Source organism: Taudactylus pleione, unplaced genomic scaffold, assembly GCF_031769625.1.
Source record: "Taudactylus pleione unplaced genomic scaffold, aTauple2 ptg000583l, whole genome shotgun sequence".
Lineage (NCBI taxonomy): Eukaryota > Metazoa > Chordata > Amphibia > Anura > Myobatrachidae > Taudactylus > Taudactylus pleione.
Genome location: NW_028284985.1, coordinates 438925 through 463359, shown reverse-complemented (window position 1 = coordinate 463359; position 24435 = coordinate 438925). Strand labels below are relative to the sequence as shown.

The following is a 24435-nucleotide window of genomic DNA, read 5'->3' as shown; positions in this document are numbered from 1 at the left end:
TCACATAATAAATGCATTGGTTGAAGTTTGACCATTCTGAATAAAGGCTGCATTGTGTCAGTACAATCCTTATTTTGCCTCTGGGCATTGGATCCATATAATTTCTGACTATGAAATACACGTATAGGAAGTGATTTCTCTCAATAGGGGATATCACAGTAATGTGGGGTTTATATGGAATGAGAACACTTCACAGACAGGAGATTCCCATAGTCCAGTGATTCCCAACCTCGGTCCTCAAGGCACACTAACAGTTCTGGTTTTAGTGATATCCATGGTTGAGCACAGATGGTTAAATCAAAATAACTGAGGTACTAATTAAGTCACCTGTGCTTAAGTATGGCTATCCTTAAGACCTGGACTGTTAGTGTGCCTTGAGGACCGTGGTTGGGAACCCCTGCCATAGAGAGTGTTGGCACCACCCAGTGACTAGATGAATGATTGCAGATTAGAGTAAGTGAAGCGGAACCAATAAGACCACAGGACATGGGGAAGATTTTGTTTTAGTTTATTATGAAAAAACAAAAATGCCCAGAAGGGCTCATGATTACCAGAACATCAAAGAGTACGTTCTACCTTTAATATTTTTCTTTGCTTTAATGTTGTCTCGAGGCCAGCATTGCAATAAGCAAGCTAAAACTACTTACATTGACTTGGTATCAATATAACCGACATGTACAGTATTCTACTATAAACAGCACTAAAAGATCGGAGAAGTTACAGTAAACTCGCATGCACATCAGAAAAATAAAAGTTATGTATTTAGAGCAAAGCTAAAGTCAGACAACTGGCAGAAGGGGCTACATACACCACCGTCAACCCATTTAACCCCTCTGCCGCCACCGCCGACACTGGCAGGGGAAGGGTTAGAGGAACTGACAGTAGGCACATTACCTAATGGGGAGCATTGTGGCATTTAAAATATAAAAAAAATAAAATAATAAAAAAAAAAAAACATGAAAAATAAAAATATATATAAAATATCCCAAAAAGGCAAAAAAAAAAAAAGTCCTATATAGTATTATGTGCACCTTACAGCAAACAGCATACACATCGCTGGAAATAAACAGCTTTAACAGGTCATTGCTCCAGTTTTGCCACAAACCCCTTCTTGCAGGTTACTATATTTTGATATCAAACCATTGTACTAAAATAAACCCACACAGTCGGAAGTCTTGCACACATTATGATAAAACAGGGTGTGTAAAAAAAAAAAAACATTTAACTTATATAGAGGTTCTAGGACTCCCATATATTGGTGTAAAAATAAAACGTTTAACCCTGGACCTTGAACATGGCTCGTACTATTACTTATTAAGGTTTTTCAATCGAAAACTCCTTTGGTTGTTTCCATGTTTGCGGCAAAGCTACAGGGGGCGATTGTTGAGAACGGTGCAGGTACGTTTGCATCAGAAAATGGGCAGCGAAACTTGCAGACGCCATGAGACAGCTTGTTCCCACGTTTTATACACTAGTCCCACCTTTGCCCTCTGTACGGCAGAGACCCCTCATAACCACCCAGAAAGGGTGAATAACTGCACAGCTTTCCCGCATCAGGTGGTTACTAGCGCAAAAGGCTAGGCGTAACCACTGTACAAACATGTGGCCCTTAGATGCAGACTAGACATTGTTATTGGCAAGAATTGACACCTTATAATGGCGTGCACAAAACAGCGCAGGCCCCTGTAATGTGGCATAATCGTCCATCACACCAGACGTTTCTGGGTACCAGATTCTTGCTACTATACTACTTTTTGTTGCGATTTGGAAAGCAGACACCACACGGACAGACTTCGCCCTAGTACATTTAGTTCCTCGGAAATACAATTCCCTAAGTACACTGACCCCTAAAATACATTGAGAGGGTGCAAAATGTTACAAAGGTCAGTGCAGTATTGGACAGATTCTACGCCGTCACGCCTGTAGGCTTCCCATGATGATCTAGCTGTTGGGGCACTACAATTTCCAGCATGCCCTGGGGCTTGTAGTTCTAAAGCAGCGTACAATGTCCCCCAGGTTGCAGTAACAGGATACAGGAATGCCAATCACTTACATACACTAGCAGCAGGTATATACAGGCAACATTCGCAGTAACAAAAATAAAACTGTGGTTGCTGCAGGATACGGTCTGATACCCTTATCATGGGGATTAGTCTGCAACACACTAAACTCCTCTTAAGAGTAAGAAATAGTAAGTTAGACTAATACAGCTCAAATCGCGGGAAGAAAAGACCGTCAGACCATGACACCGCCTACACGTTACTCCCTTTACGAGATTTCTGGACTGAACGGCGTTCATCTTTCCTATACCGGCCTTTAAGAAATGACGATTTAGTTTGATATAGAAGAAATTTGCACAAACAGACATAATTCCTTTTGAATAAATATTACATATAATTTACATGTAAAGATGGCTGAAAAACAAAAAATGATCTTGTAAATAAATACAACATGTATTTTAGCCAATTACAAAGTACTTTACGTTTAGTTTAATAAAGGGACATCTGTTTAATTAAAGTGGAAATCTATAAGCGGGGGCTGGGGCTCATTTACTAGCATGGAGAAAGAACAGTCAGTGACTATAGGACTATAGGCAATACGAGCCGCTCAGGGCTCCATAATGTTAGGATTCAGACCACGGTAAGCTGCGCCAACCATATCGCAAAGTGATAGAGTGCAAGCTTCTGAGTTAGGTTTTCAGTTTTGGCCAAAAGAAACCATGACATAATAGAACATCGTATGCAGGTCTAACCTGCCGGTAATGCAATACAGTCCATCTATTATAGTTATTTTGTTGGGCTATCACTTTCTAAAATTAGAAAACGACTCCGTAAACTTTAGAGTAAAACAGGATCTTCGCTATGTGGTCGCTCTGATTTCCCAGGAATAAGAATTGGACACTGGCCGGATTGTTTTTCGGGAAAGACTCCAAAATGCAGCAAGGTGTAAGATAAAAGAAGTACATTCCCATGATCCAGTAACTGCAGACATGGTCGCACATGCAGAATTAGTCTCTTGGTATATAACACAACTCTGCGTCATTCAGCCTTATAAACTAACAAACACCCCCAGAACAAGGCTAGGGAAAACTCCAACACCTAACTATTTCAAACCATTGGAGAGATTCAAGAACATGGACAAAGACGGCAAAAATGGCGGCATACGTACCCCCTTATTACCATTATTGCTACAGTCATCGACCGCTCTATTCTCTCATTGCAGAAGTTCTAACCAATAAACAGATGTAGCACGACCAAAAGGCACCTTTCTAAGCACAACCCTGTCCTGCCAATATTAGGTTTATTAATCTTTAATGATCTTAGGTTTAATGATCTTTAACAAATGCAGTTTAAAAATATAAACATAAAATAAATCAGATTTGCAGGCATTCAGTACTGAACATTTCTCCCGCCTACAACCTGAGCTCCGTGGAGAAGTAACCTACCCCAGTCACTAGTATTTGTCGAATCTAGCCAAAATGTTCAGGCAACATCAAAGTCCGGAAAAAAAAAACATCCGGTTATTGTGTACAAAACCAAATCTTACAAAAAGCAGTTTAAAAAAAAAAAAAAAAAAGACAAAATCTCCTTGCTATCTCTTAAAATTGCCATAATGAAATAATCTTGAATAGAAGCATATTGTGTGCAGCTAGGGGGGGAGGGGGTTGCACTGCATTTGGTACTTAACCCCTTTACAATTCAGCAGAATTAGCAATTATTGATCTGTGTGAGAAAAGCAAAAACAATTCTGTCGTAATAAACACCAATGCAGGAGAAATCTAGCGTACGGCCCCATTGCTTCCACGCTTAGAAATTGCCGCTAAGTTTGATAAACCCTTAATTAGGCACATTTATGCTTCTGTAGTCCTAAAAGGTAAAATGACATCACAACTACCAAAAACACTTCTATATGGGTGGAAAGGCTGGAGACAGAAGATAGTAGTAAAAAAAAAAAAATTAAAAAAAAATTATACTTTGAGTTTTATTAAAACGCTGGCTTATAAAGACTACATATAGATCAGGTAATATTATATTGAAATACAGAAAAAAGTACACATTTTACAATTAAAAATAGACAACTACTTTTATTTTGTCACAAACCCTTAAAAATCTGCCAATACGAACAGTCTTAAGCTAAAATCCTCAGAGCGACCTTTTCTTTTTGGTAGCCGTTAGAAATAAAATTGCAACAAAACGGTCACCTAATGTCTGCATATTACTTTACAATGAAGTAAAGAAAGCACAATCTATACAGGTTGTGTTAAGGGGATAATATTAATATTGGCATTTCAACCAGTTATGATTTTCTAGAAGATTTGTGAGGAAAACTTAAAATAAAAAAAAAATAAAAAGGAGGTATATATTTATATATTTATAAAGTAAACTGCAGCCGAGGGATAAAGAGCTACAAGTCTCTGCATAAAGCTGTACAAAGAGACAAAAAAAAAAACTAGCATCGAGATGATGCATGAAGGAATGAGACAAAGAGCGGCAGCTGGGCCAAGACCGGCATCTCAGTCCATCCACAGTTTGAGGAAAAATAAAATAAATTGCGCAAGTTTAAACAGACATAGGGTGTTAAAAGACAAAGGTCCTTAATGGTTGGAAATCCTTGTACATGTGGTTTTATAATAATCCACTACAGGGTAGAATGTTCTATTGGAGGCTCCAAAACAAAAGTAGAGGAGCAGAAAAAAAAAAAAAAAAAAAAAAACCACAGTACTAAAAGTCCCTAGAATTCCATGCAAGTCTAATAAAAGTAACTACCCTCTCGCATTCTCTCTGCGGCGAGCAGCGATGCATCGATGAATAAGTTCATGCAGCAGGATACAAAACAGCTCCCAACTCAAATTTTGCAACTGAAAATGGCGCTCCTGTTTACAGCCGGCATTGATACACATTATAAAATTCCGAAACAGATAAAAGAAATTCTGATGTGAGAAATGAAAAAACCAAATAAAAAATACAAAGCAGAAAAAAAAAAAAAAAAAAAAAAAAAAAACAACCAAACCTATATAATTTTTTTTTTTTTATGCGGAGACAGATTGTCAAAGATTATTTTTCCAATGAAAGAAAGTTTCAAATGCAAACCCGCACCCATCACTGGAAGGTAAGCGTGCCTGACGGACATTATAGTTCTTTCATCGTTTCCAGTCCCAAACGCCTTCACTGTATGGTTTCCTTTTGTGTGTGTGAGAGAGAGAAAAAAAAAAAATATATATATATATATATATATATATATATATATATATATATATATATATTCACAACGGGATGTCAAATAGGTTAATAAATAACGTGTTTCTATGTACATGACAATAACTGAAGTACGGAAGCAGTTGGAATGTGTAACCGGGGGAGTGGTGCGTCCATCTGGAAATTAACATGGCAACGTCCTGAAAAAAAATGCGGTTTAGTCTATTTTAAGATGGAAAAAAAAATTACCCATCAAAAAAATATGGAAAATATATATATATAATTTTTTTTTTTTTTTTTTTTAAATCCCATCCTCAAATATAGCTCCCCCCCACCCCATGTATTAGCTACAGCCCTAACAGTGTCCTGTGCGCACTTTTTCCAAATAAAGACCCCAAAGAGAAGACAGGCAGAACGCTGAAGCTGTAAACGTGTGGTTAGTATAGGTAGGCGCTACGGACGAGGGTACACACACTAATTACAAGGCGGACAGTCTGTAGAGAAAGTACCATATCAGCGCCAGCTATCTTGAGGGAAACTTCGGAGGGAACCAGCTATTGACGATTGGTGTTTGCAGGAGGGATGATACGTTGGGCGCTGAATTCAGTCTGTGTCTGCTTCATGTTAAAAGTCATCCCCCCTACCTCCAAGAGATACCATTCGGGCCAAACAGAGGGGGATGGAGGGGTTAAAAACGCAATTAAAACCTTTTTAAATTACACAAACCAAACCTTCATAAAACTCACATGAAGGCAATAGGGGCCTTCTGCTTGCAGGTTATTGCTGTCGCCTCTTTGCCAAAAAAAGGGAGAATTCGCTACCTTTTCATCTTTAAAAAATAAAATTAGTTTGTAGTTTGTTTGTTGATGTCTTGATGTTTTTTTTTGTATATATATATATCTTGTTTTTTTTTCTTAAACAGCACACCAAAGTGTTACATAAGCCTTAAGCCTCAGACAGGAACAATGGGTGGGGGAAGAGGGCAATATTGTGTGAGCGAATCCAGAGAAAGTTTTTACTCCGAGTCACTTGTATCAGAGCTGGATCCGCTGGAGCTGCTGCTTCCGGATTCCGAGGAACTGCTACTGCTGCTCAGCCGCGACGGTCCACCGGCTGCCGCTGCTCCTGACTTCTCTATAGAGACAACAAGGAGAATAAATTGCAACAAGTGCCAGTTAGGCTTTGCGGCATAAAACTGGGACAATATTTAAGGTTGCGTCATTTTGGATCAATTTGCTTAAAAGGGCAACAAACAAAAAGTGAGGCTGTGGGGCATTGGCGTCCAATTGAACATCTGCATAGTGCGATTCCCACGTGCAAGAGACAGTAATAGGAGGACAGGTCTCAATTCCTCCCACAGACACAAATAATCATTGAATTGTCGATTTTATAAACAAAAACAATGCTATACATATACAGCAGGTAAAATAAGTATGGGCAGCACAGACGGTGTAATGGTTAGCGTTACTGCCTCACAGCACTGAGGTCGTGGGTTCAATTCCCACTTCGGCCCTAACTGTGTGGAGTTTGTATGTGCTTTTGTGGGTTTCCTTCCGGGTGCTCCGGTTTCCTCCCACACTCCAAAAATATACTGGTAGGTTAATTGTCTCCCACCAAAAAAATTAACCCTAGCGTGTGTGTGTGTGTGTGTGTGTGTGTGTGTGCGTGCGCATGTGGTAGGGAATATAGATTATATGGGAAAGATTTCTGGACTGCACAACCTGACTATATATATGATGGGAGGTGCTACCTGATGAGACTAATTGCAGGCACAGAAACAGACAAATCTCAGGTGCACAACTCCAAATTATTACGAATATATATAAATGCAATTACATTTTGCAATCAATAGAGGTTTTTAGCATAATCATGGCCAAGGTTATGGGCCTACCCACCATATCCAGGTAACCTCTTTCGGGTAGGTCCCTAACATACTAGGGTTCAAATCCAGAGCGCAGGACCCCCCCAAAACCGGCCCAGCCAAGCCGCCCCAGGGCACCAGCATAGTAAGAAAAGTGCAGTGTAAAGAGATAGTTAGGAGCAGCTGCATATAAAGAATGAAAATAAAAAAGTGAAGTACATATATATTAAACACACACAGTGAAGGGTTAAAATGTGTTATAAAGGAAAATGTGTTATAATGCGGTGCCCTGAGACAGATCAACCAACGCAATCTAGGGGGACCCACGCCCCAAAAATGAACCAAAGTTGCACTACAGTATATAACTTGTAGGACTTATCTAGAATTGTGCCTAATACAGTGTGCATATACATTACCATACTCCATGCTTTTACACCAATAAGGAAGGGTGCTAATCCAGAATGAGGGCGTCTCCTTTCCCTCAGAGGTGCAATAAAGCACATTAAATGGAGCATATGGGAAAGATTTCTGGACTGCACACCCTGACTATATATATGATGGGAGGTGCTACCTGATGAGACTAATTGCAGGCACAGAAACAGACAAATCTCAGGTGCACAACTCCAAATTATTACTAATATATATATAAATGCAATTACATTTTGCAATCAATAGAGGTTTTTAGTATAATCATGGCCAAGGTTATGGGCCCACACACCATATCCAGGCAACCTTTCGGGTAGGCCCCTAACATACTAGGGTTCAAATCCAGACCGCAGGACCCCCCAAAACCGGCCCAGCCAAGCCGCCCCAGGGCACCACCATAGTAAGAAAAGTATGTTAGGGACCTAACCGAAAGGTTACCTGGATATGGTGGGTGGGCCCATAACCTTGGCCATGATTATGCTACAAACCTCTATAGATTGCAAAATTTTATTGCATTTATATATATTAGTAATAATCTGGAGTTGTGCACCTGAGATTTGTCTGTTTCTGTGCAGGGAATATAGATTGTAAGCTCCACTGGGGCAGGGACTGATGTGAATGTCCAGATCTTCTGTGTAAAGCGCTGCGGAATATGTGTGCGCTATATAAATAACTGGTAATAAATAAAAAATAATAAATAAAATATTGAACACATCAACATTTTTCTCAGTAAATATATGTGTAATGGGGCTACTGAAATGACATTTTCACCAAATGTCAGCAACAACCTATGCTGCAAATCAATTATACCATAGATAACTTAATTTATGGACATGTGTAATAATGTGAAATGACACAGGGAAAAAGTATTGAGCGCGCTTACTGAAATTTTTTTAATACTTCGTAGAAAAGCCTTTGTTGGTAATGACAGCTTCAAGATGCCTCCTGTATGGAGAAACTAGTCGCATTTAATTGCTCAGGTGCGAGTTTGGCCCATTCTTCCACTCAAACAGTCTTCAAATCTTGAAGGTTCCGTGGGCCTCTTCTATGAACTCTGATCTTTAGTTCTTTCCATAGATTTCCAATTGGATTCAAGTCAGGTGATTGGCTGGGCCATTCTAGCAGCTTTATTTTCTTTTCTTTCTCTGAAACCAACTGAGAGTGTCCTTGTGTGTTTGGGATCATTGTCTTGCTGAAATGTCCACTCTTGTTTCATCTGCAGCATCCTGGCCGACGGCAGCAGATTTTTATGAAGAATGTCTTGTCACATTTTTCCATTCATCCTTCCTTCAAGTATATGAAGTATGCAAGTATCGTATGCTGAAAAACAGCCCCACAACATGATGATCCCACCTCCAAACTTCACTGTTAGTATAGTGGTTCTGGTGCAGTGCCATTTCTCCTCCAAACATGGTGTGTATTATATGGCATCCAAAGAGTTCAATTTTGGTCTCATCTGACCAGACTATATTCTCCCAGTATTTCACAGATTTGTCCAAATGTTGTGCAGCAAACTTTAAACTAGCTTCAACATGCTTTTTCTTCAGCAATGGAGTCTTGCGTGGTGAGCGTGCATACAGGCCATGACAGTTGAGTGCATTACTTGTTTTATTTGAAACAATTGTACCTGCTTATTCCAGGTCTTTCTGAAGCTCTCCACAAGTGGTCCTTGGCTCTTGGACAACTCTTCTGATAATTATTTTCACTCCACTGACAGAAATCCTGCGAGGCGCACCTTCTGTAAGCAATGCCATCAGTATGCTTTGCAACAATAAGGTTGTGAAGGTCTTGAGAGAGCTCTTTGCTTTTACCCATCATGGAGATGTTTCTTGTGTGACACCTTGGTAATGAGACACCTTTTTATAGGCCATCAGTTGGGACTGGACCAGCGTATATTAATTTGTACTGACAAGGGGCAGGATTGCTTTCTAATTACTGATAGATTTCAGCTGGTGTCTTGGCTTTCCATGCCTTCTTGCACCTCCCTTTCTTCATGTGTTCAATACTTTTTCCCTGTGTCATTTCACATAACTTAATTTATGGACATCTATGGTTTGATTTCTTTGCATGTGTGGATTGCATGGGTTGTTGCTGACATTTGGTGAAAATTTTATTAAAAATAGCCCCATTACAAATATATTTACTGAGAAAAATGTTGGTGTTCTATACTTATTTTACCCACTGTATAAAAGACCCAAAGTACCTCCAATATGCAGCATTACAACCGAATAGTAATTTATAGACTTTAGTATGAATTATTTATATATCATGCAGATATGGTGACATAAGGAATGTGCTTTTAACATGGGCGTAATTATAAATGAATGCACTAGTAAATAGATAAAAAAAAATATATATATAAAATTTATATATATATATATTTTTTCGGCATTTATTTATAAAAGTGAAAACATGCTCCGTGTTGAGCGTACATAAACATAACACAAGCTTGCAAACTAATTGGGAACAAAGAAGGCAACACAATCCGGTATAGCTCTCATTAATAGACGCGTAGTAGCGGGTGATGTGATCGCACATTCGGATTCAATCCTTTATGGGGCAGATTTCCATACCTAATGGGAAACAGAAAGGCGTAATGTGGACACTGTATGGCGCGGGCAGTGTGGGCACTGTATGGCGTGGAGGTTGGATCGGGACTGTATGATAAATTCACTTGGGAATATGTTAATATACAGTCACTTGGGAATATGGTAAACTTCCACGAGATGTATTTTAGGCATTGAATAGAACAGAGGTCATCGGTTTTTCATATTCAAGCATTAGCTTTGGGCAACTATTACTCGGACAAGTTATTTTACCATTAACTGCAAGAAACAATTATTCATATGTAACAATTAGAGTATTTAGTTACAGTATTTAATTGGTATTAAATTATTCAAATAATAACTATTGCGTATACAAAATAATGTAGGATAGTCGGTAAGCACAAAAAACCTTTTCCAATGGCAAATCATTGGACAGCTTGCAGTAGTGACCCAAAGCACCCAAGAATCAACTTACATCATAGGGGGGGGGGGGGGGGGCAGGGACAGATAGGAAGGGAGGGAACATTGCCGCAGCCAAAAATGGGATGGGGCGATTAGGCCTAACGTTACCCCCCAAAAAACAAACCCTTTCTAAAGGACATCTCTATGGCACAAATAAAGCCACGTGTGTTACTTGCAGCGGTTCTAAGCAGCCTGTAGCTTAGCGCAGAGCAAACATGCGCCTCAGTGTCCTGAGCGGTTACAACTCTAGCGACAAATCCAGAGTTACCGGGCAACCAAACCTTCTTAGATACAAATTAGGAGTGTGTGAGCCATGTCGCTCTTTATTCTGCAGAGGAGCGGTGGAAGGGTAATGAATGAAGTAGTAGCAACCATTAGTGATCCCTACAACAGGAGTAGGGATTTCGCCTGCACAGCTAGAATGTTACGTACAGCATGCTTCCTGCAAATCCTCTCGTAGGGATCAATTATTGCTCTAATCATAATCCCTACCAATACCTCTATTGACACCTGTAGTTCAGGCGCCATTATCCGGAGCTGCTATGGCCTGTGCGCCATGGAGTCAGATGATGCCGGCAGTAAGGAAACGCTTCTCTAACGCGTGTGACGCCGCTCAACCAACTCCAATCGGCTCAGCACCAAGCCGTTTCTCGCACACGGAAAGTTTGGTTCTGGCGGCAATTCTAGCACGGTACCTTTTTTTGCGGGTTTCTTGTTATTTAATTGGCCGCTCACGTCCTGGAGTCTCTTCTCCAGCTCTTTTTTCTTTTCCTGCGCCAACTCCTCCTTGGACTTTACGGCTTGCTTCTTCCCCGAGGCTGCTGGGAAAGTGAAGCAATCAGCCAGAAACGCCAACACAGAGAGGTTTATCGCCACAACCTCCGGAGCAGTGTTTGCCAACTCTGCTCCTCAAGCCCTGCCACAACGTGCAAGTTTTAAGGATTTCCCGATTGCAGACAGGTGTGGGGGGGGGGGGGGGTTTCCCATTCGGAGGCTCAGCCACAAGCACCTGTGATAATCAATGACTATCCTGAAAACCTGACCTGTTGGGTGGGGCTTGAGGACTAGAGTTGGAAAACACTGCTCTGGAGGGCTCGAGGGAATTTTGCAGGACTCCCAACAGGCCAAAATTTTAAGCATCTTTGCTTGAGCATGGGGGAGGGGAGGTCAGATCATTAGAAGGAACCTGCCGCCGAGTGATCCGCCCGTGCTCAAAGCAACGCGATGCTTAAAAGTCGGATTAGGGACAATTGTGCATGAAATGCTTTCCACCGAGAAACAATTCTGGATTCAGCTTTTGGGATAAACCGCAAGTCACGGTTTGATGTCGTGAAATAAGTTCATAGGCTATAGAAATATACAGACATCTATAGTGTTACACTTGTTTATCAGCACAAAGTACAAATCTGGGGTGTATACAGGCAACGTCAATTCTTTCACGGTATAATTTAGTCTGCTCGCTGACACCTCGCAACGCTGAATATTATGTACTGCAGCAAACAAAAAAGGAAACATAACTGGAGCATGGAAATGGCATGTGGTGGAATGAACATATTGCTATGAAGCGCCAATTCAGAACCAACACCTCACGTGGCGGCTACACGTCACAGACGAGTTCTGTAGATTACAGCATTTGCAACTCAGCAAATCTAGACGCAAAGCGATTTCAGCGCAGGCACAGTGGGAAATAGCCGACGTTGCGTTCGGAGCATGACTGATGCAGACTGGCTATCGCCGACCCTCTGACATCACAGCCCTGCCGCAGTACATATGGCAGAGCAGACGCGTGCGTTTCCGGCAGCGCCAGATTGCGTTGTACGCCTGAAAGAACCATGCTCCAAATCTGTGGCCACCAAGAGGAAAGTCTTCACCAAGCAGCATAATTATCTGTAACTACGACGTATTAAATCAACCTGTGTGTCAAGTCCTATAAAAACGCAATAAAAGTAAAAAATAAATGACTTACTGCGATGCACACGAGAAAACAAAACCATTACTCTATTTAGGATCAGCGCAGATCCAGTTCTTTAAATAATCTCCCTTTGTAAAACATTACACAAATGAATTCACCGGTCGCAGAGTGCAGAACAGCGTCTCGTGTGTATGGAAAGAGAGAACGCTACTCACAGAAAGGCTTCCGTTGCTTTTTCTGCAAACACGACTTGACGTATCGCTCCAGTTCCCGCAAGGTGGTGGGTTTCAAGGTCTCAAAATCAATTTCTATCTCGTCAGGGTTGGAGTCTCTTAAGGAAGGTTCTCGGGATTGGATGATGTGAACGACACGGCCCAGCTTTTCGCCGGGGAGCCGGTTAATGTCCAGGCTCAGCTGCCTCTTCTCGTCGTAGGTCATGGGCAGACCTTCCTCTTCCTCGTCCGAGTCGTAGTTTGCGGTTGGAGGCTGTTTTCCTCCTTTTTTCGGTTGCTTGCTGGGAGGGAGGGGAGGAAAATGTTGGACAGAGCGATTAAAGAGATTAAAGAGAGGCTGTGCACTTGGCACTAAAGCATACAGTTAAAGATGGCCTATATATATATATATTATACATATATACACACACACACACACACCATATACACACTATATACACACTTGTGTGTACCCGGTCACCCGTCACAGTCTGCTGACGGACACTGTAATATATACAGAATGTCTAACTGCATCTACCAGCCACTCTGACGGGAATCGGTATGAAATACGCGGTTTGATTCCCGGCAGCGCCTGGCCGACCACAGCAGAGTTCCCGGCAGCGGAAGCCCGACAGCGCTGGAAATCCCTAGCGTCGATAGGTAAGTATTGACTAACCTAACCCAACCCCCTAACCCTCCTTAGGGGTGCCTAACCCTAACCTCCCCCCCAAGTGCCTAACCCTAATCCCCCATCTAAGTGCCTATCCCTAACCCCCCCTGCCCCGCTGCCTAAACCTAAGTCCCCCCCGGGGGTGCCTAACCCTGCCTCCCCCTAGCCTAACCCTAACCCTGCCTCCCTCTAGCCTAACCCTAAGTCCCACCTGGATGTCCTAAACCTAACCTCCCCCCCCCCTTCCCCGCTGCCTAAATCTAAGTGCCCCCCAGGGGTGCCTAACCCTGCCTCCCCCTAACCCTCCCGGGGGAGTGCCTAACCCTAAGTCCCCCCCAGGTACCCTAAACCTAAATCTCCTCCCCCCCCCCACGGCCGTCCGCTCGCGGCGCCCGGCATCCCTTCGATCGGAATGCCGGCCGCCGGTCTCCCGGCGTCGGGGATTGTCAGGCGTCTACATCTAGACGCCCGGCATTTCACCCTCGCCGGGATATGACAGTCGGGAAGCCGGCTGCCGTTATTAAGGCAGCCGGCTTCCCGATTGTATTCCCACTGACGTACATGCGATGGCGTGCCATCAGACTGGGGGGTTTGAGTCATTGGTTGCCAAATTTACAGTGTGTAGGGGAACCGTAAATGCAAATCAGTTGCGAGACCAAATTTAGTGGGGTCTTTGTGCATTTATATATAGATAAACGGGTGAATCTAAGAAATGGTATTGTTATATTACTCATTAACAACTTCATTTGCCAATGGAGAAAACTTATCGCAGCACACGATGCAGTGATTAGGGCAAGTTTGCATATGCACTGAATGAGGGCCTTGGATTGTGTAGCCGGCCTTCATCGATATATGTCAGAGTGCAGTATGCAACTCCATCTAAGGGACATGGGGCCTGATTCAGAGCCGCTCGTAAGCGGCCGCTCGTTCGCTCTGAGCGATGCTCGCACAACTGCGCATGCGTATGGGTCGTAATGTGCATGCGCAAACCAGTCATTGCGGTCGGAAATCGTGCGCTCGCAAAACAGCGAGGGACTGCTAATTTGATAGACAGAATGTACCGTTTGTGGGTGGTAACAGGGGGAGGTGCTTGAAAACGGGGGAGTGGAGATCCGGATGCAGGCGTGCCTAAAGGTCAAAAGGGCGTTTAATGGGAGTGCATAATTAGTAAAGGAGCGTCATCGACCACGTCACTTGGTTGTCTTTTAGCCTGAACTGCTCGCAGTGATAGCGGTAAGAAAATCCTACCACAACCACTGCGAGCAGTTCAGATGCCTTTCGATGTACCCGATTAATCTAATAAATACCGGAGATGACGTGTGATGTGAACGGCAAAGGGGCGTCTTTACAAAATAGCGAGCGCATTTTTCGTTCGCTCAGACATAGAGGCGTCAACAAACCGCAAAGAGCGAGCGCTCAATTTAAATAGCCGGCCCCTTTTTTGGAACGACCGTCCGCAAATAGTGTCCGGCTCTGAATCAGGCCCATGGAGTATTTGCTCAATCCCCACCGCGGAAGGTGATCATCTGCGCACACCTACCTATTTGGGGCCGGGGCGGCGGTACTGGTGGCAGTGGTAGTCGCCGTGCTGTTTGCTTTCTTTGCCGGGGCTTTTTTCGGAGGGGCCAGCTTCGCCGGCTGCGCAGGCTTGATCTTTTTCTCCTCTTCCGTTTTCACCTTGTGCTTGTCTTTCTCCTTCTCTTTCTCCTTCTTCTTCTTTTCTTTCTCCTTCTCCTTCTTCTCGCGCTTTTTCTTTGGTTTATTGACGGGGGCCTGTGACAACGCAGCCAGCTGCTCATGTACGGCTTTCAGCTGCGGAGAGAGACGGGGTGAGCCAAGCGGTCAGAATCAACGTCCCTGCTTATAGTATACCTGAAGGGGGTGTGTAGACAAGCTTACAGACAGGCAGAGCACACCGCACAACAATTCATTATAAAGTTATATCAAAGCGCTTCCCAGTTACCTTGGCACTGGTTTTGTTAGAGCTGTACCTGCAAGAATGGCTGATTTAGCATAAAGTACACTCAATAGCCAAAACAAAGAAAACTAATCAATTGTTTGCAGCGGCGGCTGGTAGTGTAATTAAGTTGTTGCACCGTTAGGTCGCAAACAGCCGCCGGCATTTTTTGCTTGCCCCTCCCGAGGAGCCGAACAGAAATGTGCGATAAATCTTGAGTTTGGGCGGTCAAACGGGGGTTTGGGTACCCTAACCTGGACTTTAGACTGGTTTAGCTGCTTTACGCAGCTAAACCCCGATCTGATTACACGTGAAGATCGCGATAACCAACGGGCACCCAAAACAATTAAATTGCAACATTGGGTGCCCGTTAATTACTGCGATCTAAAAAAAAAACCCCCAAAACTATGAACTGGTCTCTTAAGTGTCTAAATTGTGTAATTTCTTGCTGAGAAATGTTGGATTTGTTTTACCTATCCAGAACTACAGAATGCCTGTGGTCAAGGCTGGTACACTGTACAGAATAAGCGCCTTGCGATTAGACTGTAAGCTTTAGTGGCAAGGATACTCCCTTTCTGTTGCTGTAGGTTGTTTTTGTATAATATCTGTCCTGGACTTTACAACACAGCAGAGTAAGTTGGTGCTATACAGCTATAACAACTGCAGTCCGTTACTTGGTGCAGGAAAGGTGATAAGAGTAACAGGGACAATGTGGATGAGGTTTAGGGGGAATAAGATACCAAGGTACCTATTGGCGAGACACAAGAACTGACCAACCCAAATGTAAAGGGAATTCCGGCAATGTTAGACTGTGGTTATAGGACAAGTACTGCTCGTGTTTAATGTTACATGACGGGGGCTATAGGTGACACCACCTCCGTCCAGCAAGGCTGCGTCGGTGACCTTGGTCCTTTGGGGGACTTGGGAAGACGCCCTCCGGGCCCACCATGAAGGTGGCATAGGTTTTATTGGAAGTTTATACTGTACACAAGGCGACACCCATGTTATCTGCAATGTTCTAGCCAAGGGCCCTAAATGTAATGACAAAAGATGCCCATTTCTATTGGTTCATATGGATCTGTCCAGCAACCAGAAGCTTGGAGGCAGCTGACCTAGACGCCATTTCTCCGTATCACTATCTACCTGCTAGGCCTGCAAGAGGGGGATCATATGGTGCCAGACCGGTTATCAGTTCATTGTGGCCGGCAGCCCTGACTGGAGTGACCAAGACTTTGGCACAGTCACCGAATTCCTATCGGGCCCCTGTTTCTGCCTAATATGGTGCACAACAAGCGAGTTACAGAGAAGTGACTTGATTGGCTAACAGACGGCCAGCAATAAACACACCATACTGGTGATAGAATGGTCCTAAATCTACGGCTTCTCTCATCAGCCTGGGGGGACGGGGGGAGATGGATCGAGCCTTGGAGAGAGATGTGGAGAAGTTGCCCATAGCACCCAATCGGCTTCCGTCATGTATTACGCACCCTCTATGAAATGACAGTTAGAAGCTGATTAGTTGCTATGGGGAACTTCTCTCTCTCTCTCCAAGGCTCGATCCATCTCCCCTTGGATGGGAGAACGTTATACTGTACCTCCAACTGTTGTGCCCTGTATAATATATTGTCCCTTCCCTACGGTACAATGTAAAAAGGGTTGTGTTGCGATCGCTCAGCTGGAATTGTAACCTGTAGTGGATTCAGCTGATTTGAAACTATATATTTTTATTAAACATATTATTAGATGTTATAGACAAATAGGAGTGTCCAAACCATCGATGGTGGATTCACTTACAATTCCCCCCTTTATCAATAGGTAGAATCCAACGGCTTTCTAAGTAAAAACGGCTTTATCAATCATTTTTGCGGCACGTAGCTATTTTGTGGACTATAATAAGCGTAACACCTAGCCATTGATAAAGTAACGATAGGAAAGCGATTTGTAACGGGAATCTGACCTAGGAGACTCCTACAGATAACGTGTCCCCCGGACCAAGAAAGATCCGGGACAACTGGACATTGTAAATAACACACAGACATATGCAAACACCACGTTCAGTGTAATTCCAGATGGACATTTATTTATTTTATTTAGTTTTTTTTTTTTTTATTTTAAAACTCAAAACATTTTTCCCTGAATGTTGAGTCCGAATTGGGGGAAAAAAAAAAAATGAAGCAGTTTTTTTTTTTTTTTTTTTAACCTTTCTTTCTACATTTATAATTAAAAATAAATCCACACCTCATTTTTCCTATAGTCCCAAAAATATGGATAGAGGCGTATTTCTCTGATGTCAAAACACGTTAAATGCACAAAAAAAAAATTAATAGACTTCTCAATGGAGCTACATAAAACGCGTGTGAGCATTACGGCATATATATAGGCACAGACAGCGGGCGAATATGTGGAACGAGTCTATAGCAATAACCCTAGCTCAGGTTACAAGAGACGGACTCAGAGACCCCTCCGCGGACTGTTCTCCCACCTGCTCCTGCAGCTCGGCCAGCCGCGTGGCCCTCTCCTCTTCGGAATCCGAACTGTCCGACTGCGAGCTGCTCTCCTCGCTGGTGTGGCTGCTCTCCATGCTTTTGCTGACCACCGGAGCCGCCGCCTGGGGGGGTGCAGGGGCCTCCGGCGGCTCGTCCGGCATCTTCGCAAATCTCATCTCAAAAACATCCTGTGGAAACAGAGGAGGTCACAGACACAGATGAAGATGACAACCAGCAGCTGGGGGCACAACGCGTGGAGGCCGCGGACAAGCAAGAGGAGGAGGAGGAGGAGGACGACCACAAGCTGCCGGTGGGAGATGCAGCCCATCTTTCCAGTGACTGACAGTTATACATTGCCGCAAGGTCGAGCTTTGAACAGTCATGTGACAAAAGTGGGCGGGGCATCAGGATAACCGCTTCTGCACAGTTTTACGCATAGTGAATGTTACGAAAAGCCTCCAACATGCACAATGTATCAATTATATACGTGATGGATCTTTAAGATTGGGTTTAATGCCGGCCATAGCACCGTGTCGAGGCGACGGGGAATACGACGTCCCACATTTCGGGCGGTCCCCACAACCAGTGCGATCGGGTGGCAGACTGCCCGATATACCAGCTGCCCCCTGCCTCAGCCGCATTGCACATCCCATCCCCTGATCAACTGGTTTTGCAGTACGATCAGGAGATGCGATTTACGACCCCCGCGGGAGCGCGCCTTGTACGACATCAGGACACGGTGCCATGTTGCAGCCAAATCGCACCAGTCAGTCGGATCGGCTGCATAATCGCACCGTGTAGGGGCCGCTTTAGTGACGGCAGGCCAGTAAGCGCTCCCATCCACCCCAAGTTAGTATGTCATAATATATTTGTACTGAGGGTTTTATAGGTCACAACGGCTACACTCCATGCATCAAGGATATGCTAGTGACATTTTTTATCTCTGAATGACAGCAAAACGGATCTCTGACTACTGTAATCCGCGTTACGGTGGCGGAGACGGAGGTGTGAGGGTTACCTGGAGTTTCCTGGCCATTGCGACCACCTCGTGGTCAGGAGGGTTGTACTTGTAACAGTTTGAGAACATTAACCGTATGTCTGCGGCAAAGGCCTGAGCATCCTGGTAGTCCCGCCCATCCATTTTTTTCTGCAACGGAAGAAAGAAAATGCATGCGGTAAGCGTGGTTACACACGGGCCTCAGGAGTAGATCTGCAGCTGTAGAGTAGCCTTGCAGTGTTTCACATGTTACCCCGCAAGTTATAGAAATAATCAACATTGAGGGGTCTATTCACTAAGCAGTGTTAGGAGACAGAGTGAAAAGTTATAAGGTGCCAGCCAATCAGCTCCCAACTGTCATCTCACAGGCTGTGTTTGGAAAATGACAGTTGGGAGCTGATTGGCTGGTACCTTATCACTTTTCACTGTCTCCTAACACTGCTTAGTAAATAGACCCCTGAATGACGCAAGTATCACAACACCTGGGGACTTTTGGGATAGCCTGCGAGATGCCAGCACGGGTGAGATTCCGGCAAGTTGCAATAATTTAAAAAGGCAAAACTAATGTTTCCCACTCTAAAAATACAAAGTTGACTCTCCAGAAGCGCGCCTGTATCTAGCGGGTAAGTACATAAGGCCCCTGAACTTAGATCACTGTTCAGTACATCCCAGCAGCACAATATTATCCCATCACTATTAAACGTACAGTGGTTCAGTGACTGAGCAATGATCGAAAAATCTTTGTGTCAAACGTATCTCAGGCCCAAAAGTTAACTTCATAGCCCAGCGGTCTCCCCGGGGCCAGTTTGATGGGCCGCCGCCCGACTAGCACAGTGTGCTGGCGCCAGCCAGAGGGAGGGGCTGTAGACAGTGGAGGGGCTGTGCCCGCCGTAGGGAGGACACTGGCTGCACCCTCGGCCTCGACCTACCCTGCACTGGAAGCGGGCTGTAGGCATTGCGGACTTGTAGCCCACCCTTCTCCTGCTCAGTGGGATTCCAGATGAAAGAGAAATTCTCGCAGTTTACGAGCAAAATAACTGAAGGCCCAAAACCTTTCTAGAGAAAGTACAAGATGGACCGAATGAAGGAACGGACACAGGAAGGTCCAGGATGGGAAAAGGGTGTGTGCCAAGCAAATTTTATTTTGTTGGTGGGAGCATTGTGTGGTGATCCAGCCTTTCACCACTGTCCCTTTCTCCTCAGACCTGGGGGCCACCATCTTGAACAAACAGGTCAGCAACGCCACTCATCAGGCAAACTGAATGCACTATGGCACACACTGTTTTAATATAACGCCCTCAACCTTTCCCTATACAAAGCCAGGGCCCCCAGAGATGGGGGACGAGTAGCCTTCCTGGACAGTGACACTGTTGCGTTCAAGATGGTGGAATCAGCAAAGTTGCAGGGATTTCCGCAATGCCCTCCCCCATTTTAGGTGGCTAGAGTCCATTGTGACCAGCTACTGAGGGAAGGGACAATGGTGGGGAGTGAGGAGTGCCCTGTCTCCACCAGGGCGGAATACAACTAATCTGTAGAAGGAGAAACTTCTCAGTGACCCACTTCATTGGGCGGCAATAGAAAACCATTCAGAATAGACTCTGTCCAGTTATAGGAACAGGCCGAAATGAGATCGTGAAGGAAGCAAAGATGGACGTACTTTTACAGTGCTGAGGTCCATAGGATGCTTGATTATATCGTGATAGTCATGAAGTTCCAAGGCCTCAGCATCCACCGGTTTGTAGAATGGCCAAGCGTAGGCCGCATGTTTCTTGGAGAGCATCTCCTTCAGGATGCTATCACAGTATTTAAGGTGCTCAGTCAATTTGCCTTTCTTCCCAGCATGCTGCGGGATTTCCCCATCTTCCAAGTCCTTCTTTGGTGGCTTGATGGGGCGACCCGTGCTCTCTCTCCGGTTTGCCACTTTCGCTTGCTTGGGCTCTACTACTGGTACCGGCGACTCGCTGCGGCTGGCGGTGATGGCAGACGTGGTGGGAGTCGTGGTGTCTGCTTTTCTCTTTACCCCTTTTTTCTGCTAAAGGCGGGGGAGGGAGGAAAGATAGATAATTAATGTATAGCATTACCAAAACCCAGGAACCCAACACGCATAGTCATAACGGCTCTATACTACCCCCAAGACAACTTTTCCCATAGAATTCATCAGGGACTACAAAACAACTAGAAAAGGGGAAACACATCGTGTAAGAAAGTTATTTGTCAATAGAAAAATAAGTGAAGAAAGAAAAAAATCCCAATTGGACCAGTAACGAGATGCACTCTCACTGGGAACTGGAGAGACTAGAACTAAATTGCTATTTTTATATAGGAGATCAGATGATTAATCTTGGTTTATATACAGGACACCAAAGACATAAAGAAGAAATAAACAGTAAAAAAAAAAAAAAAAAAAAAGCTTAAAAAGTAAAGTTTACAAAATGGAACCAATATAAGCAAATCAAAACATAGTCCTTCAATCCCTTTCACACTCACCTTTATAACTGGGGCTGCTGGTGGTACCACAGGTGCGATTGAAACTGGGGCGGATGGAGGTGGCTGCGGTGCTGTAGGGGCAGCTGGTAGGGTTACATTTGCCGTTATAGTTGGCACAGGAGTGGCGGCGATGACTGGCGTCTGGGATACTAGTGGAGCGATGTTGGTTAGTTGGACTGTTGGGCTGACGGTGGAGATGGCGGCGGCTTGGCTTGCGGCTGAAATGACAAGAATTGTGGGTTACCCATTTCCAATCACCGACCTGGAGTTCCCAAACTATTGGCTTCTAAATCCAGTGAAGATCGGTGGACCCAACCTAGACTGACATGTACAGTGGAACTTTCCCCGCTATGTTGGATAACACCAAAAATTAAAAGCTGCAAAAGAAGGATCCAACAAGGAAGATACTGTAATGCCTACTCTGAACAAAGACACAACCCAATTATTTTATGGCCGTGTCCACCCCCCTCCCTCCCCAACTACTATATGTATGCTCCCTGTAAGCAAAATGTAATACTTAGGAAGCAAAATTGGGCTCAAAAAGTTACAAAGACCAATTTCAAATCCACTAAAATAGAAATCCAACCAGCAGGCCCCTGTTCGGCAGAAGAGGAGACCAGGAATGGTCTCTGCACAGTTCTAGATCTGCCAACACCACCGATACTCTGAGATGGCCAGCCCCATGTTGTGCTCTCTTTCTCTGCATGATTCGGGTAGAGCGAGATTTGCGCGTTCATGCTGCAAATTACTTTGGCTCATTCAATTACTTTTTTTGGCTACCTAAATAGAACCTTTGAGTCATAACCCACAAGCGTGTAGAGCACATACAGAACAACTCTAGAACATAGTAGACCTTTATATCGCTCCCGACGCCTCTCAGCAGGTGGTTCAGTTCTTCTCCCGGAACTGCGCTCCACTACGACAGGCTTGGGGGGACTACGTTCCACTACGGTGGATTTTGGGGAGCTGCGATCCACAACTACAGGTTTTGGAGAAGGAGGCGGTTTCTCCACGGGAGGTTCAGGTTCTGCGATGACTGGAAGAGGGAGGATTAATGAGAAACTATTATAAAAAAAACAAAAAAAAGTTCACTTTTAAAACCTGTATTACTGATTTTTTATGAAACCAGTGGGAAGAGACACATTGTACAGGACACCATGCAAACTACACAGCTGAAGATTCCTCCTTGACCCCATTGGTCAGACAAAGACAGCTTGAAACGCAACTCTCTATTAGATCATCTTCAAAATAACACAATGTCACGCAGCCAAAAACTGATATCCCGCAAGCGACTGATGAAACGTTACACATTTTACCAATTCCTTACCAAAGCACCAGCAGACCTGACCAGTCACAGCAGCAGCGCACATTTTCCAGCATTGTGAGTGGTAATTGTCTGCAGGCTGCTCCTCCTATGATTGGACGTCATGAAGGCGGGCCGCCGTGCCCCTCCCTAGTGCCTATAAGGCTTTTGCCCAGGGTTGGCTCGGCTTTCAGACCTGCAAGTGCCCAGCTCTTCTCATGTTTATTCCTTTTATTATATGTGACTTTTCAATTTGCAGATGAATGAACAGGAGGTAGCGGGTGCATCAGCAAGGCGGGCTAGAGTACAGAGACATCCCATACCTCAGAGCATCCCAAACTCTGCCATTAACAGTCCTGGTTTTAAGGATATCCATACTTGAGTCCAGATGGTTAAAGCAAAATGACTGAGGTACCAATTAAATCAAGCATGGCTATCCTTAAAACCTGGACTGTAATTGTGCAGTTTGGGAAACTGTGCCATAAGCTAAACCCATCTCATTACACCAGAGCAGGACCCCCAACCTACTGGCGAATCCTTATCTCAGCCACAGCAACCCTGGCAGTAAATGAAACGGAGGGAGCTTGGCCTCGCCATCCTCCATGTAATAAGTACTGTTTTGTGTCCCGGGTCCGAAACGCTTGTCTAATGGTCTGTTTAATAAGAGACACTTTACACAATGTCACTACAGTCATTAATGTATTCCTATAGACAGACAACCCGAGGAGAGACGGGTATACCAGTACCTGGGGCCTGCGCTGCAGGCGGAGTTGGTTTCTTTCCTTTGCCTTTAGGGACAGGGGGCAATAACTCTACTTCCTCCTGGGGCATCTGTGCTACTTTCTGCAGGAAGATCTTTTCCAACGCTTGGGCCATTAAAACGATGTCATCTGTGGACTAAGAGCAGCTCTTGTTAACTACAGGTTACTGTCAGTTCTGTCAGTTACACATCACTGTTACATGATTTATTACAGGAAGCCGCAAAGATCCAGCAGACATTTAAGCCAGTAGTCAGGCGTTTCCCCTATAACTGGGGATGTTCCCAACGTATCAGTGCACAATCCAAACACAACATACACATACACGCTCCTGGATACACACCACCATCACAGATGCAGTAACATTATTGCACCACAATATGCTACAAAGCAACATGCGCTACACACATCTGGCCACAAACCGGTCCTTAAGGTTTTATTCATCACTCCCAGGGAGCGGTAAAATCCTATTTTATAAGACAAATGCCACAAAGTACCGAGGATTTGCAATACACGGCCTGCAATACACGAGAGCAGCTCTCAGACACGGCCTGCAATACAGGAGAGCAGCTCTCAGACACGGCCTGCAATACACGAGAGCAGCTCTCAGACACGGCCTGCAATACACGAGAGCAGCTCTCAGACACGGCCTGCAATACACGAGAGCAGCTCTCAGACACGGCCTGCAATACACGAGAGCAGCTCTCAGACACGGCCTGCAATACAGGAGAGCAGCTCTCAGACACGGCCTGCAATACAGGAGAGCAGCTCTCAGACACGGCCTGCAATACAGGAGAGCAGCTCTCAGACACGGCCTGCAATACAGGAGAGCAGCTCTCAGACACGGCCTGCAATACAGGAGAGCAGCTCTCAGACACGGCCTGCAATACAGGAGAGCAGCTCTCAGACACGGCCTGCAATACAGGAGAGCAGCTCTCAGACACGGCCTGCAATACAGGAGAGCAGCTCTCAGACACGGCCTGCAATACAGGAGAGCAGCTCTCAGACACGGCCTGCAATACAGGCACACACACACACACACACACTAGTAAAGGGACACGGCTTATATGTCTGGTCACCTCAGTCTTCCCCCGGCTTCACGCCGACCCTCATTGTCTGATCCCCACCCCCCTCTCTATTTGCTGCTCTGTCTGGCATCCCCC

At 44.6% G+C, this 24435-nt stretch overlaps 1 protein-coding gene across 5 annotated transcripts in view; it reads right to left on the bottom strand.

Moving 5' to 3' along the window:
• Positions 1 to 492: 492 nt before the first annotated feature.
• Positions 493 to 24435, bottom strand: part of BRD3 (bromodomain containing 3) — a 47706-nt gene continuing 23763 nt past the window's right edge. For 3 of the 5 annotated variants that reach the window (XM_088453547.1, XM_088453545.1, XM_088453546.1), the window contains exons 5-14: positions 23261 to 23411; positions 22065 to 22247; positions 21212 to 21429; positions 20382 to 20756; positions 18746 to 18874; positions 17724 to 17915; positions 14825 to 15096; positions 12618 to 12916; positions 11186 to 11311; positions 493 to 6329 (exon numbers count right to left, since the gene is read on the bottom strand). In XM_088453547.1, the coding sequence (XP_088309673.1) occupies positions 6211 to 6329; positions 11186 to 11311; positions 12618 to 12916; positions 14825 to 15096; positions 17724 to 17915; positions 18746 to 18874; positions 20382 to 20756; positions 21212 to 21429; positions 22065 to 22247; positions 23261 to 23411 (2064 nt within the window). In that variant the 3' untranslated portion in view covers positions 493 to 6210. The remainder of the gene's footprint in view (positions 6330 to 11185; positions 11312 to 12617; positions 12917 to 14824; positions 15097 to 17723; positions 17916 to 18745; positions 18875 to 20381; positions 20757 to 21211; positions 21430 to 22064; positions 22248 to 23260; positions 23412 to 24435) is intronic. The other 2 variants (XR_015871913.1, XM_088453548.1) reach the window with 2 other exon arrangements.